The sequence below is a fragment of the Rhincodon typus genome, chromosome 29 (genome assembly GCF_021869965.1).
Source record: "Rhincodon typus isolate 14 chromosome 29, sRhiTyp1.1, whole genome shotgun sequence".
In the NCBI taxonomy this organism is placed as follows: domain Eukaryota; kingdom Metazoa; phylum Chordata; class Chondrichthyes; order Orectolobiformes; family Rhincodontidae; genus Rhincodon; species Rhincodon typus.
In genome coordinates this window covers 36101204-36115011 of record NC_063360.1, presented here as the reverse complement: position 1 = coordinate 36115011, position 13808 = coordinate 36101204, and the positions used below count along the sequence as shown (strand labels likewise).

At 43.4% G+C, this 13808-nt stretch overlaps 1 protein-coding gene and 1 pseudogene across 1 annotated transcript; both read right to left on the bottom strand.

Annotated features, from left to right (window-relative positions):
- Nucleotides 1-380: 380 nt before the first annotated feature.
- On the bottom strand, nt 381-9696 carry LOC125486444 (MAU2 chromatid cohesion factor homolog). Its single transcript, XM_048613946.1, has 6 exons — nt 9601-9696; nt 8884-8987; nt 3271-3348; nt 1250-1315; nt 679-762; nt 381-467 (listed from the first exon to the last, which is right to left on the bottom strand). The coding sequence occupies exons 1-6, from the start codon at nt 9680-9682 to the stop codon at nt 381-383; spliced, it is 501 nt and encodes a 166-aa protein (XP_048469903.1). The 5' UTR covers nt 9683-9696.
- A 2103-nt stretch (nt 9697-11799) lies between these two features.
- On the bottom strand, nt 11800-12572 carry LOC109929837 (annotated as a pseudogene).
- Between the last annotated feature and the right edge of the window lie 1236 nt (nt 12573-13808).

Here is a 13808-nt window from a genome sequence, read left to right as displayed (position 1 = left end):
CAGTGACACCACTGGTAGTGAAACCCAAGGAGTGAGTCACCAGAAAAGGACTCCCAAATCATATTCGTGGTGGCTCCATGGAAACATGTTATTAATTGCAGACTATTCCAACTCACCAAAACTTTCAAAGCACCAAGTCTGTGCAATTTCAGTTGACTATTTTGGCTCATTCCAATCCCAAATCCCACATATATGTGCATACCTGGCTCCACTCAATCACTATGTAAGGATATTACCATAATAGGTGTAGCAAATTTGTCAAGAAAACACAGGCTCCTTCCCTCTCATCAGCCAGAATGAAACATCACTGACCTGAAACTTTAATTGGTTCTCTCTGCTCATGTGGTGTAAGTCCTGCTGAATATTTCTAGAATTTCCACTTATGTTTCAAATCTGTAAGAATTTTCTTTCAACTTCTCTCCTTTGATTCTCTTGCCTGTGCCCCCGATATTTCCTAAAGCCCCTTGCTACAACAAATGTTAAGTTTTGTAACCAAGAGCAATAACTAAAGTGGCTGCACATGGTCAAGTGCATGAGGGGTGTTTCACTTTGGTCTGAAACTAGCTCAGCCTGCCTGCCTGCACCACCCTAGCGTTCTGCCAGAGACACTGAAGGTTATACATCTTAAACATATTACAACATGAGTTTACATTAAATTATGCGCATCAACTCTCTTACCTCCTGGTGTCTGTTGCCTTCCCTAATGTAGACGCTGGCCAGGTTTGTGACTATAAACGCCCACAACTCCTGATGTGTAGTCAACTGAAACAAGAGAATAAGTTTAAAAGTACTTGAATTTAAATAGTGTGTTACCATTAAAGCTGTAGTCACTTCATGCACAGGATGATATCACAAACAGCAATTTGAATATTTGACAGTGATCTCAATCGAGGGGCAAATATTATGAGACATTGGGGAAGAATTCCTCCAAATCTGCTTTGCTTAGTTCTATGAGATCTTTTGTGTCCACTGACATGACAAAGCGGTCTGTGATTTAACACCTCATCCAAACAATGGCACTTCTAGCAATACAGCATGCTGTCTGAACTTGGAGGGGCAGTGTGGATTTTGTGCATAAGTTTCTAGAGTGGGGTTTGAACCCAGGAACGTCTAATCCAGAGATGAATATGCCACCCGCACAGCCAAAGCTAACACCAGATACAGAATTTCAGACAAAGTTCTGCCTCCCAACTCACCACAAGATGAGAGCTGCCATTGTTTGTAAAAGTAAATATGAAAGGTGTCTTACCCTAAGTGCTGTTGTGAACTGTGCTTCTGCATTGTCCATGCAGTTTACAGAGATGCAGTACAGACCCTGTGGGAGGAAAACAAATTCTTAGCACAAGGAGTAACAGGAGGAATTGTTTGCTCGCAAGCAGGTTTAATCTGTATAAATGTGTGAACAAGTCACCGACTCCCACAGCTACCTGGACTATACATCCTCACACCCCATTTCCTGTAAAGACTCCATCCCATTTTCTCAGTTCCTCCGTCTCCGTCGCATATGTTCAGATGAGGCCAACTTCGACAAGGGAGCCTCCGAAATGTCCACATTCTTCCACAACCGAGGATTCCCCAGCTCCGTTGTCGACAGGGCCCTCAATCGGGTCCGACCCATCTCCCGCACTTCTGCCCTCACCCCTTCTCTTCCCTCCCGCAACAACGATAGGGTTCCCCTGATCCTCACCTACCATCCACATCCAGAAGATCATCAGACGTCATTTCCGCCACCTCCAGCAAGAGGCCACCACCAGACACATATTCCCCTCCCCTCCCTTGTCCGCCTTACGCAGGGACTGTTCCCTCCGGGACACCCTGGTCCACACTTCCTTCACCCCCAACACCTCCCCACAGCCCTACGGCACCTTCCCCTGTAACCGGCGAAGGTGCAATACCTGCCCATTTACCTCCTCCCTCCCCACTATCCAAGGGCCCAAACATACCTTCCAGGTGAAGCAACACTTCACCTGCACTTCCAAGAATCTAGTCTACTGCATTCGCTGCTTACAATGTGGTCTCCTCTACTTTGGGGAAACTAAGTGTAGACTTGGCGACCGCTTCGCAGAACATCTACGTTCTGCTCGCAAAAAAGATCCTGAACTACCTGTTGCCTGCCACTTCAATGCACCACCCTGCTCTCTGGCCAACATCTCTGTCTCCGGCTTGCTACAGTGTTCCAGTGAAGCCCAACGCAAGCTGGAGGAACAACACCTCATTTTCCGCTTGGGGACCCTACAGCCCTCCGGACTCAATATTGAGTTCAATAATTTTAAGGCCTAAATTCTCCCATGTCCCAGCCCCCTACCCCACACACCAGGCCTTGTTACCACATAGCCTGCCACTACACACCTCCTGTTGTTAGTCACTAACAGTCCCCATTAACAACTACTCACCCTCCCAGCCTGATCGTTAGCAACTCCTTTGTCTGTCCAACTGTCTTTCTCTCTCTTTGGATTCTATCTTATCGTTTACTCCCTACCCCACCCACCTCCCCATTTTCTGCATATAAACTGACGTTTTCCCAGCCACCATCAGTTCTGAGGAAGGGTCACCGGACCTGAAACGTTAACTCTGTTTTCTCCTCCACAGATGCTGCCAGACCTGCTGAGCTTTTCCAGCACCTTTGTTTTTGTTCCTGATTTACAGCATCTGCAGTTCTTTTAGTTTTTATTCAATATCATCAATACCACAATCATGTTCGATACTTCCTACTTCCCACAATGTAATTCCTTTTACCAGGTTGATCAGACTGAGTAGATAACCCAAGGCTGAGAACTGCCAAAGTTCACCAACTGACCGGACAGAGGGAATAAACACAGAATGGAATTTAAATTCTGATCCCCTAAAAAGCAAAGCATCAACTAGTCAGAGTGTTGAACTGCTCTGCGAACTACTGGTATTAACTCCACATACTTAGGTGACTAAGCCAACACCACAATTGAGTGCACAATACAAAAACTAGAAGATCCGAGGTTTCACTCTAGTTGGTTCTGAATTGGTTGATTGCAAGTGGGATGTAAAAATTGGTTAGTGAAGGAGTAAAGTCACCTGAGGCCTTTTGCTGTACTTGGTCACGATCTGAGAATTCTGATTTGGGAGGGGTGTGTGTGCCTCTGTGTGAAAAGTCTGCCAGCATTAACCATTTTACCTGTGGACTGATTTCCTCAGAACAAGTAGTTCCAGAAAAGGGATCAGAGGAAGGGAGAGAGAAGCCATCATATAAAAAGAACTGTATCAAGTAGCAAATCTTTGTTATTTTCCATTACTTACCAGTAATGTGTGAAGCTGGGCAGCATGGTTTGAAAACAACCTGGGAGACTGCTGACACAACTGACAGACCTGAGAAATCTGACAAGATAAAGAACGTAAATGAAATAAACCTTGATCAGAATCTACATTCAGTTGCTCCACTAAAAAGGGCCCCATACTAGCTGCCTCGGTGTTAATCTATAGCATTAGAAACAGTCCATTTGGCCCAAATACAATATGTTTCACATCAGCCTTCTGTGACCCTACTTCATCTAACACTTTCTACATATTCTTTTACTTCTTTGTTCCTTAATTTTAGCTAGATTTCCGTTTGCACTTATACTATTCATCTCAATTATTTGTGCAAGTGAGTTCCACAGGCTCAACATACTCTTGAAAAAATTCCATTAGGAAAATGATTTTTTTTTTGCAAAAGAAAAATTAGTCATCAATTAGTTCATGACCTTTGGACTGAATTTTAAGATTTTTGTCCTGCAGCTCCACTTATTTGATGGAGGGAAATATTTTCTCCTGTATTCCCTATTGAGGTCATGAATAAGGTTTCAAGGTTGCAGGAGTGTACCGGCAGGCAGGAAGGTGGTTTGAAGTGTGTCTACTTCAACGCCAGGAGCATCCGGAATAAGGTGGGTGAACTTGCAGCATGGGTTGGTACCTGGGACTTTGATGTTGTGGCCATTTCGGAGACATGGATAGAGCAGGGACAGGAATGGTTGTTGTAGGTTCCATGGTTTAGATGTTTCAATAAGATCAGGAAAGGTGGTAAAAGAGGGGGAGGTGTGGCATTGTTAGTCAAGGACAGTATTACGGTGGCAGAAAGGATGTTTGATGAGGACTCGTCTACTGAGGTAGTATGGGCTGAGGTTAGAAACAGGAAAGGAGAGGTCACCCTGTTGGGAGTTTTCTATAGGCCTCTGAAAAGTTCCAGAGATGTAGAGGAAAGGATTGCAAAGATGATTCTGGATAGGAGAGAAAGTAACAGGGTAGTTGTTATGGGGGACTTTAACTTTCCAAATATTAACTGGAAACGCTATTGTACGACGACTTTAGATGGGTCAGTTTTTGTCCAATGTGTGCAGGAGGGTTTCCTGACACAGTATGCAGATAGGCCAACAAGAGGCGAGGCCACATTGGATTTGGTACTGGGTAATGAACCAGGCCAGGTGTTAGATTTGGAGGTAGGTGAGCACTTTGGTGATAGTGACCACAATTCGATTAAGTTTACTTTAGCGATGGAAAGGGATAGGTATATACCACAGGGCAAGAGTTATAGCTGGGGGAAAGGCAATTATGAGACGATCAGGCAAGATTTAGGATGCATAGGATGGAGAAGGAAACTGCAGGGGCTGGGCACAATTGAAATGTGGAGCTTGTTCAAGGAACAGCTACTGCGTGTCCTTGATAAATATGTACCTGTCAGGCAGGGAGAAAGTGGTTGAGCGAAGGAACCGTGGTTTACTAAAGAAGTTGAATCTCTTGTCAAGAGGAAGAAGGAGGCTTATGTAAAGATGAGGCGTGAAGGCTCAGTTAGGGCGCTTGAGAGTTACAAGTTAGCCAGGAAGGACCTAAAGAGAGAGCTAAGAAGAGCCAGGAGGGGACATGAGCAGTCTTTGGCAAGTAGGATCAAGGAAAACCCTAAAGCTTTCTGTAGGTATGTCAGGAATAAAAGAATGACTAGAGTAAGATTAGGGCCAGTCAAGGACAGTTGTGGGAAGTTGTGCGTGGAGTCCGAAGAGATAGGAGAGGCGCTAAATGAATATTTTTCATCAGTATTCACACAGGAAAAAGACAATGTAGTTGAGGAGAATACTGAGATACAGTCTATTAGACTAGATGGGATTGAGGTTCATAAGGAGGAGGTGTTAGCAATTCTGGAAAGTGTGAAAATAGATAAGTCCCCTGGGCCGGATGGGATTTATCCTAGGATTCTCTGGGAAGCTAGGGAGGAGATTGCAGAGCCTTTGGCTTTGAACTTTATGTTGTCATTGTCTACAGGAATAGTGCCAGAAGACTGGAGGATAGCAAATATTGTCCCCTTGTTCAAGAAGGGGAGTCGAGACAACCCTGGTAATTATAGACCAGTGAGCCTTACTTCGGTTGTGGGTAAAGTGTTGGAAAGGATTATAAGAGATAGGATTTATAATCATCTAGAAAGGAATAATTTGATTAGGGATAGTCAACACAGTTTTGTGAAGGGCAGGTCGTGCCTCACAAACCTTATTGAGTTCTTCGAGAAGGTGACCAAACAGGTGGACCGAGGGTAAAGCGGTTGGTGTGGTGTATATGGATTTTAGTAAAACGTTTGATAAGGTTCCCCATGGTAGGCTATTGCAGAAAACACGGAGGCATAAAGACTGAGGGTGATTTAGCGGTTTGGATCAGAAATTGGCTAACGGTAAGACGACAGAGGGTGGTGGTTGATGGGAAATGTTCATCCTGGAGTTCAGTTACTAGTGGTGTACCGCAAGGATCTGTTTTGGGGCCACTGCTGTTTGTCATTTTTATAAATGACCTGGATGAGGGCGTAGAAGGCTGGGTTAGTAAATTTGCGGATGACACTAAAGTTGGTGGAGTTGTGGATAGTGCGGAAGGATGTTGCAGGTTACAGAGGGACATAGATAAGCTGCAGAGCTGGGCTGAGACGTGGCGAATGGAATTTAATGCGGAAAAGTGTGAGGTGATTCACTTTGGAAGGGGTAACAGGAATACAGAGTACTGGGCTAATGGTAAGATTCTTAGTAGTGTGGATGAGCAGAGAGATCTCAGTGTCCATGTGCATAGATCACTGAAAGTTGCCACCCAGGTTGATAGGGTTGTTAAGAAGGAGTACGGTGTGTTAGGTTTTATTGGTAGAGGGACTGAGTTTTGAAACCATGAGGTCATGTTGCAGCTGTACAAAACACTGGTGCGGCCGCACTTGGAGTATTGCGTACAGTTCTGGTCGCCGCATTATAGGAAGAATGTGGAAGCATTGGAAAGGGTGCAGAGGAGATTTTCCAGGATGTTGCCTGGTATGGAGGGAAGGTCTTATGAGGAAAGGCTGAGGGTCTTGAGGCTGTTTTCGTTAGAGAGAAGAAGGTTAAGAGGTGACGTAATAGAGACATACAAGATGATCAGAGGATTAGATAGGGTGGACAGTGAGAGCCTTTTGCCTCGGATGGTGATGGCTAGCACGAGGGGACATAGCTTTAAATTGAGGGGTGATAGATATAGGACAGATGTCAGAGGTAGGTTCTTTACTCAGAGAGTAGGAAGGGCGTGGAATGCCCTGCCTGCAACAGCAGTAGACTCGCCAACTTTAAGGGCATTTAAATGGTCATTGGATAAACATATGGATGATAATGGAATAGTGTCGGTTAGATGGCCTTCAGATTGGTTTCACAGGTCGGCGCAACATCGAGGGCCGAAGGGCCTGTACTGTGTTGTAATGTTCTATGTATTGACTAACATCTTACAAGTGGGGACATCTTATCTGCTTCTACTCAAAAGAATCGCATTCGACGTCTTTAAGTTTATATCAGATTGCTCTACAGTATTCTAGTTTCTAACGAAAAGAATCCCAGATTGTTCAGCATTTACACCAAGACTGGTTTCTGCTGGAAAATTAAGATTGCAGTCGGAAGCATTTTCTGCAGAGGATTTGTTAAGATCAACAAAGAAGCCAAATCAAACGAGGGAACATTGACTAAGACAGGACAAGATGCAATAATAAGATGGCAGGCTGTTTACAACTGAGATAAGGAGGAATTTCTTCACTCAGAGGGTGGTAAATCTTTGGAATTTTATGCCCCAGGGGGTCTGTAGAAGATATGGAGATAGTGGGAATAACGATCAGCCATGATCTAGGTCAACGGTGGAGCAATGTTAAAAGAATGAATGGCCTACTCATGCTTCAATTCCCTTTGTTCCTACAGATTGAAGGTATCACGAGCAGCTCATGAAGCTCGGCAAGCAAGACAATACATCACCTTGATGTGCCACAGACTCCTGCTTTCAGGCTATTTTAGATTTTTTACGTTGCCAAGAAATCTATTTCTCTGCATTTCTCACTTAGTAAAGGGTGCCCCAACTCAGCCCACACTGCCAAAGGTTTCTTCATAGAGTTTGAGTGACAAGAACTTTACAACCTCCCAGTCAACAGGACTCTGGTTTACACACTTTGATGGACAAGAACCCGTGACTGTTAGCCTCAAACAGACAAACAGATATGGGGAATAAAAAAAACTTATGATGCCTTCTGCAACAGTTATAATGTTGAAACATACGGATTGTTTAAGTTTACATTATTTTTCCACAATAGGCAACGTATATTCAGAATTCAAGTTGATGCCTTAACAGTACAAATTACAAATAGATAATTTTCATTTCAACTTTATTGTAGGACTTTTTTATTTGTAGCCCAACACATATTCAGCCTTTACAGTAAAGCTAAGCAATTAATAAACTATTTACTTTTGAAAGTGGAAACAAGTTCCAAGTGTAAACATTAAAGTCCTTAAACTAAATTTGGACCAATGCATGGACTGGAGATCTGATTTCAGGAACATGAGAAAGGAGAAGTAGTTATTCGGGCCCTTTGCTGCCACTGAATTCGATGACACCTGATCTATAGCTTAACTGTAATTTCCTGTTCTGGTCTGTAATACCCTTGCTTGTCTAACAAAAATACTTCTTGGGTGAGAAATTTCAAGGCTATCATCACGCTTTCTGTGAAGAAGTACTTCCTGACATCACCTTCAGGTTAAGCCTGTTTGTTCTGGCATCCCTACTAAATCTATTTATCCATAGAATAGAATCCCTACAATGTGGAAACAGGCCATTCGGCCCAACAGGTCCACACTGCCCCTCTGAAGAGCATCACACCCAGAGCCACCCTGCCTTTCCCCTGTCTAATCAATCTAGCCCACATATCCCTGGACACTATGGGCAATTTAGCATGGCCAATCCACCTAACCTGCACACCTTTGGACCGTGGGAGGAAACCGGAGCACCTGGAGGAAACCCATGCAGACACGGGGACAACGTGCAAACTCCACACAGTCACCCAAGGTGGAATCGAACCTGAGTTCTGTTGTGAGGCAGCAGTGCTAACCACTGACCCACCGTGCTGCCCAACTCTTTTACTGTATTGAACATGTCAACTGGATAATCCTTAGTCTTCTAGATATTTTCAATCAACCTGTTCAGATATTTTATGACACAGCTCTGGAGCAGGTGGGACTTTAGTCTGTGTCTTCCGGCCCAGAGGCAAGAACACTACCACTAGCTTCAACAGCTTTTCCTCCAAGGTTTTGGACCCTCCTTAAAACCATTGTCTTTAAGACACTCCTTAAAAGCATTTTCATGGACCAAGTTTTTGGCCATTCCTTCCAATATTTCCTCATGTGGCATGGAATCAAATTCTATTTGATAATTCTTCTTTATTAAACATCTGAACATGTCTTAGTACATTAAAGACACAATACAAAAGCAGCTGTTGTTATTACAGGCAGCAGACAAGACCTTAGCTCAAAACCATGTAAAATGTGAACTTGTGTCTCAGAGGTTAAAGTCTAAATTGCACCTAACGTACTATCTTTCTCTGATAGCACCCAGGCTGTGAGACAGTATACAAACCTCTTGGAGAGCTGTTGCTTTGTGGCCTGTTACAAGTCGACACATGATGATATGCTCCAGTAACATGACTTGAAACGAAGAGAGTATTGGGCTGCAGTCCAGCACTGAACAGATGAGACAGAACTATGTTTTATATTACTACAATACATCAAAAATCACTTATAAAGTACAAGTTCGAAACCAAACAATTGATTAGTAAGGGTCTTCAGAAGTCTTCAGAAAATTTACACAAATAGCAAGCACGATCTCAGTTAGATCCTTCATTTCTTTCAGTGGTTAAAAGGCAGTGTAACCAAGCCAGACAGGTCAAAAGGTGACACGCCATGTTGTACAGTGAGAATATTGCCCAGTTGTATTATTCCCCAGTGTTAAACAATGACAGATCTGTACCCACCAGTATTTTAAGCCAGTGTGATAGTGAGTGCCCTGCACTCACCATTATTACACCCCACCGTTATACAATGAGAAACCTGTACCCAAAAATACTGTACTATAAAACACTGTGGCAGATTTGGTCCCACCGGTACTGTACTCGTGTCATAAAATGACAGACCTTGACCCATCAGTTACTGGACCCTACTGCACTGCAATTCAATCCAGGTTTGGAAGATCAGAATCTACAATTCAATTGTATAGTGCAAAAGATTTGTAAATCCAACCCTCACCAAAATTCTACCGACAAAATATGATGAAAGACAGGAATTCCATATGGCTTACTTTTTAATTTTTCTAACTGCATGAGTGCTTTATCTGTGTACTTCTGAGCTTTCTCTAGGTATCCAGCTTGCATGGAGTGCATCACCGTCACCTGAAACACAGGAAACACATTACTGAGATGTTCCTCATCCCAACACTCAACAACTGAGCCTTTAAACAACACTATCAAACCTCGCTACAGAACAGAAGCATGCAGTAAGACATGACAACAGAATGGAATTTGTTCGTACACTGGTAGGCGGATGGGGTAGGATAGTGGTGAGGAAGCCAAGACATGAAAACTTTCCCAGCACCTCCCTGACTAAGAATTGGAGAACCTAAATGGAAAACTTAACAAGAAAAGTAGGAAAACTTAACAAGAAAAGTAATGAGATTTGACAATTTCATATTGCAGCATTTGAAATGCTGACAAGAATAAATCCAGGAAGCAGATCTACAATTACTTTAAAAATAGAAATATAAATATTCGAAGGATGAAGTTCAAGTTAAAAGGGTATGGTAAAAGAAGAGGAAAAATAGTGGGTGCTGGGTGGATAGTCCATTCAGGGAGCGGACAGCAGTGCAGCGGGCTAAATGGCCTCCTCCAGTGACATTAAATTCAATGACTTTAAACAAAGAAACTGGAAAAGGTAGAATTTCCCTTTCCAATATGGAAATATCCTTTCATAATCCTGATGTTTAGTGACTAAATATCAATGCTTTGTTGTACCGTATTGCTCAAGTCCAGCTTTGGTTAGTTAAGGAACCATGATGAGAAACAGTTACTGAAGGACAAGATAAAAATCAGACAGAATTCTGGTTTCTGATCTCCAATCTAGCTATTCCCTGCTGAAAATGCATATTTGAAGGTTGGGCTGAACTGGATTAGGGGCAGCTCTGATGCTGTCCTGTTGAACGCTTGCCTGTACTGGCCACTTAGTTCAAAAGTGTATTGGGCCAAAGTTACAAGAAGCAACTTGAGCCTACAAAGACCAAAGCTCTTTAGAAATATGGTTGTGGCTGCTGAAGGTCAGTCTCAGCTCCAAGACTTCTCTGCAGGAGTTCTTCAGGGTAGTGCCTTAGGCCCAACCATCTTCAGCTGCTTTATCAATGAGCTTCCCACCACCATAACATCTGACAATATCTAGGCTAGGGCTGAAAAGTGGCAAGTAACATTTGCATTACACAAATGCCAAGGAATGACCATCTCCATCAAGTGAGAATCTAACCATTGACATTCAGTGACATTACTATCACTGAATCCTTCACAATCAACATTTTGGGTGTTACCACTGACCAGAAATTGAACTGGAGTAGCCATATTAATGGAGTGACTCAAGTGCAGGTCAGAGGCTAGGAATTTGGCTGCAAGTAACTCACCTCCCAACTCCCCAAAGCCTGTCCATCATCTGAAAGGCACAAGTCAGGTGTGCGTTGGAATACACCCCCACTTGCCTGGATAAGAACAGCTCCAATGACACTCAAGAAGTTTGATACCATCCAGGATAAAGCAGCCTGCTTGATCGGCATCACATCCACAAACATCCATTCCCACCATCACCAATGCTCAGTAACACCAGCATGTACCACCTACAAGATACTTGGGCAAAATTCACCTAGGCTAATTAGACAGCACCTTCCAAATCCATCTTGAAGGACAACGGCAGCAGATACATAGGAACAACACCACCTACAAGTTCCCAACCTGCCTTGGAACTACATTGGTGTTCCTTCAGTATCGCTGGGTCAAAATCCTGAAATGGCCCAGCCAGCAATTCCTACACCCCATAAATAAATAAAGAAAATCAAGGCAATTGAGAAGAAAGCGATATTCTTCCACCCTCTTAATTCCACAGTTATAAGTACAGATTGGACCTTGCTCCCAAATGACAAAAAGATTTTAAGACCGTTTCCCTCCCCAGCTCTCACTCAACAAATGTAAATTCGGAAACACGGTTAACCTGGGAATATACCATCACCAAGATGTGACGATGTGTCAACACCTGGCTTCAGTTAAAAGTAACCTAAAACCTCAATGGAAAATTGATGGAAATTTTTTAAGGCAATACTGTTGCTAATCTTTTTAACAGTTTGATCTAAAAATATACTTCTGAACACTGGATGGCGACATGAGATAGAACAGCAACTCTGGCAGCTGGATTTAAGCTCAGTTACAAGTTTTCTTGTTTCAAACAGTACTGTATATTTAAAAGAAACTAATTAGATGTTGTCTTCATCAGGTTCATCATCTTCCTCAAGAGATTCTTCCGCACATTTTCCTGCTTCCTCTTTGATATCTTCAGGTATGAGCTCATGCCTGCCTTTCATAATTTCTCCAGCCCAGCTTAACTCCAACTCAAAAGATTTATCCTTAACTTCATCATGGATGATGTGGATTATTTTTGCAACTTCTTTAACCACTTTCCTGCGAGTCATGTCTTTCATCTGCAGCTTCTCAATCTTTGTTTTGCAGCTTCTTTAGCTTTTCCAATTGCACATCCCCAGTAAGTGTGGGACACTCCTGAAGGGTCAATCATGCACACTTGAGCTCCATCGTCCTGATCATAAGATCCCATAAATGAAGCTTCTTCCAAATGGCTGCACAGCACTATACAATGTGTAAACATGGACATACATTGCTACTCTAATGCCTCAATGGAATGTCATATGTATAATTAGATCTAAATTGGAAGCTTCTTCCCTTGCAATATCGGTAAGAGATAGTGCATCTGCCAGAAGACATGCAACTGCCATTCCTACACGACGATTGATGTGAAATATGCATTTGTTGGAGTCTTGTCCATGTAGTTTAGAAAGGACCTATATCTCCACTCTGAACACTACTCAATATTTACACCTTATCCCAATAGCTGTGTTAATGTTTTCTACAGCTTTCATCGCATATCAAACCTGAAATGCTCGCCCATCAGGAGCGAGGGTAGAGGCTGATGAATCATATCCAGTACCGATGGAACTCATTCTGCTCTAACTTTAGCAGCAGCAGTGGCACAGGTTACAAGTTTATTATCATTTGTCCATGGGATGTGGACATTGCCAGACAGGCTAGCATTTACTGCCCTTCCCAAATTACCCTAGAGCTTGTGGTGGTGAGCTGTCTTCTTGAACCACTGCAGTCCTTGGTGTAGGCAGCCCCACTTGTGCTGTTAGGAAAAGAGTTCCAGGATTTTGACCCAGAGGCACTGAAGGAATGGTGATATATTTCCAAGTCAGGATGGTGTGTTTTTTGGAGGGGAACTTGCAGTTGATTGACGTTCCCACATATCTGCTGCCTTTTCTTTCTAGATGGAAATGGTCATGGGTTTGGACGATGATATCGAGGACTGTAAGTTACTTCAATGCTTCTTGTAGATGATACATACTGTTGCTACTGTGCACCAGAGAAGGAACTGAAAGTTGAAGACAATGGATGGGGTGTCAATCAAGCAGACTGCTGTGTGTTGGATGGTGCCAAGCTTCTTGAGGAACAAATTATTGCAGGTGCTGGAGATCACAGTGGGTCAGACAACATCCATGGAGAGAGAGCAAGCTAATGTGGAGTCTAGATGACTCTTCATCAGAGCTGAAGTGAAGTGTGGAGAGGACAGCATTTATGCTATAGTTTGAGCGGTGGGTGGGGGTAGTGGGTGTAAGGCATTGGTAGAGAAAGGATGTTAACAGTTCGGATTACGTGATCGGAATGTGAGAATGGCAGAACGATGGTGTCTCTCCTGCCAGATTTGAAAGGACAGTAACTGGGATGGGGGGAGGGGAAGACATGATAACAAGATAAAAGAAAAGGAAGAAATGGTACACAATTTAACTCAAATCCATAAGGCTGTAAAGTGCCTAGTCTGAAGATGAGGCGTTGTTCGTCCAGTTTGTGCTGTGATTCACTGGAACCCTGCAGCATGCCAAGGACAAACGTGGACATGTGAGCAGGATGCTGTGTTTAATTGAGCGGGAGACCTTATTGACCATTTCCAGTTCCCTGGCCCTAACTGTCTCCTCTTCACCACGAATGTCCAATCCCTCTGTACCTCCACTCCCCATCAGAATGGTCCGTGAGCTCTCAGCTTCTTCCTCAACCAGAGGCCTGAAAAATACCCCTCCACCACCACTCTCCTCCGCCTGGCCGAACTTGTTCTCTCACTGAACAATTTCTCCTTTAATTCATCTCACTTCAGCCAAGTCAAAGGAGTGGCTATGGGTATCCACTTGGGTCCCAGTTA

Bases quoted from the DNA above. Each gene is read 5' to 3' on its own strand.
- LOC125486444 (XM_048613946.1), bottom strand. From the start codon at position 9,682: ATGCACTCCATGCAAGCTGGATACCTAGAGAAAGCTCAGAAGTACACA. The intron at 3,349-8,883 runs GTTTGTATACTG...TTATCTTGTCAG, and splicing joins AAGCAACAGCTCTCCAAGAG to ATTTCTCAGGTCTGTCAGTT. The intron at 1,316-3,270 runs GTAAGTAATGGA...TTCCTCCCACAG, and splicing joins CCCAGCTTCACACATTACTG to GGTCTGTACTGCATCTCTGT.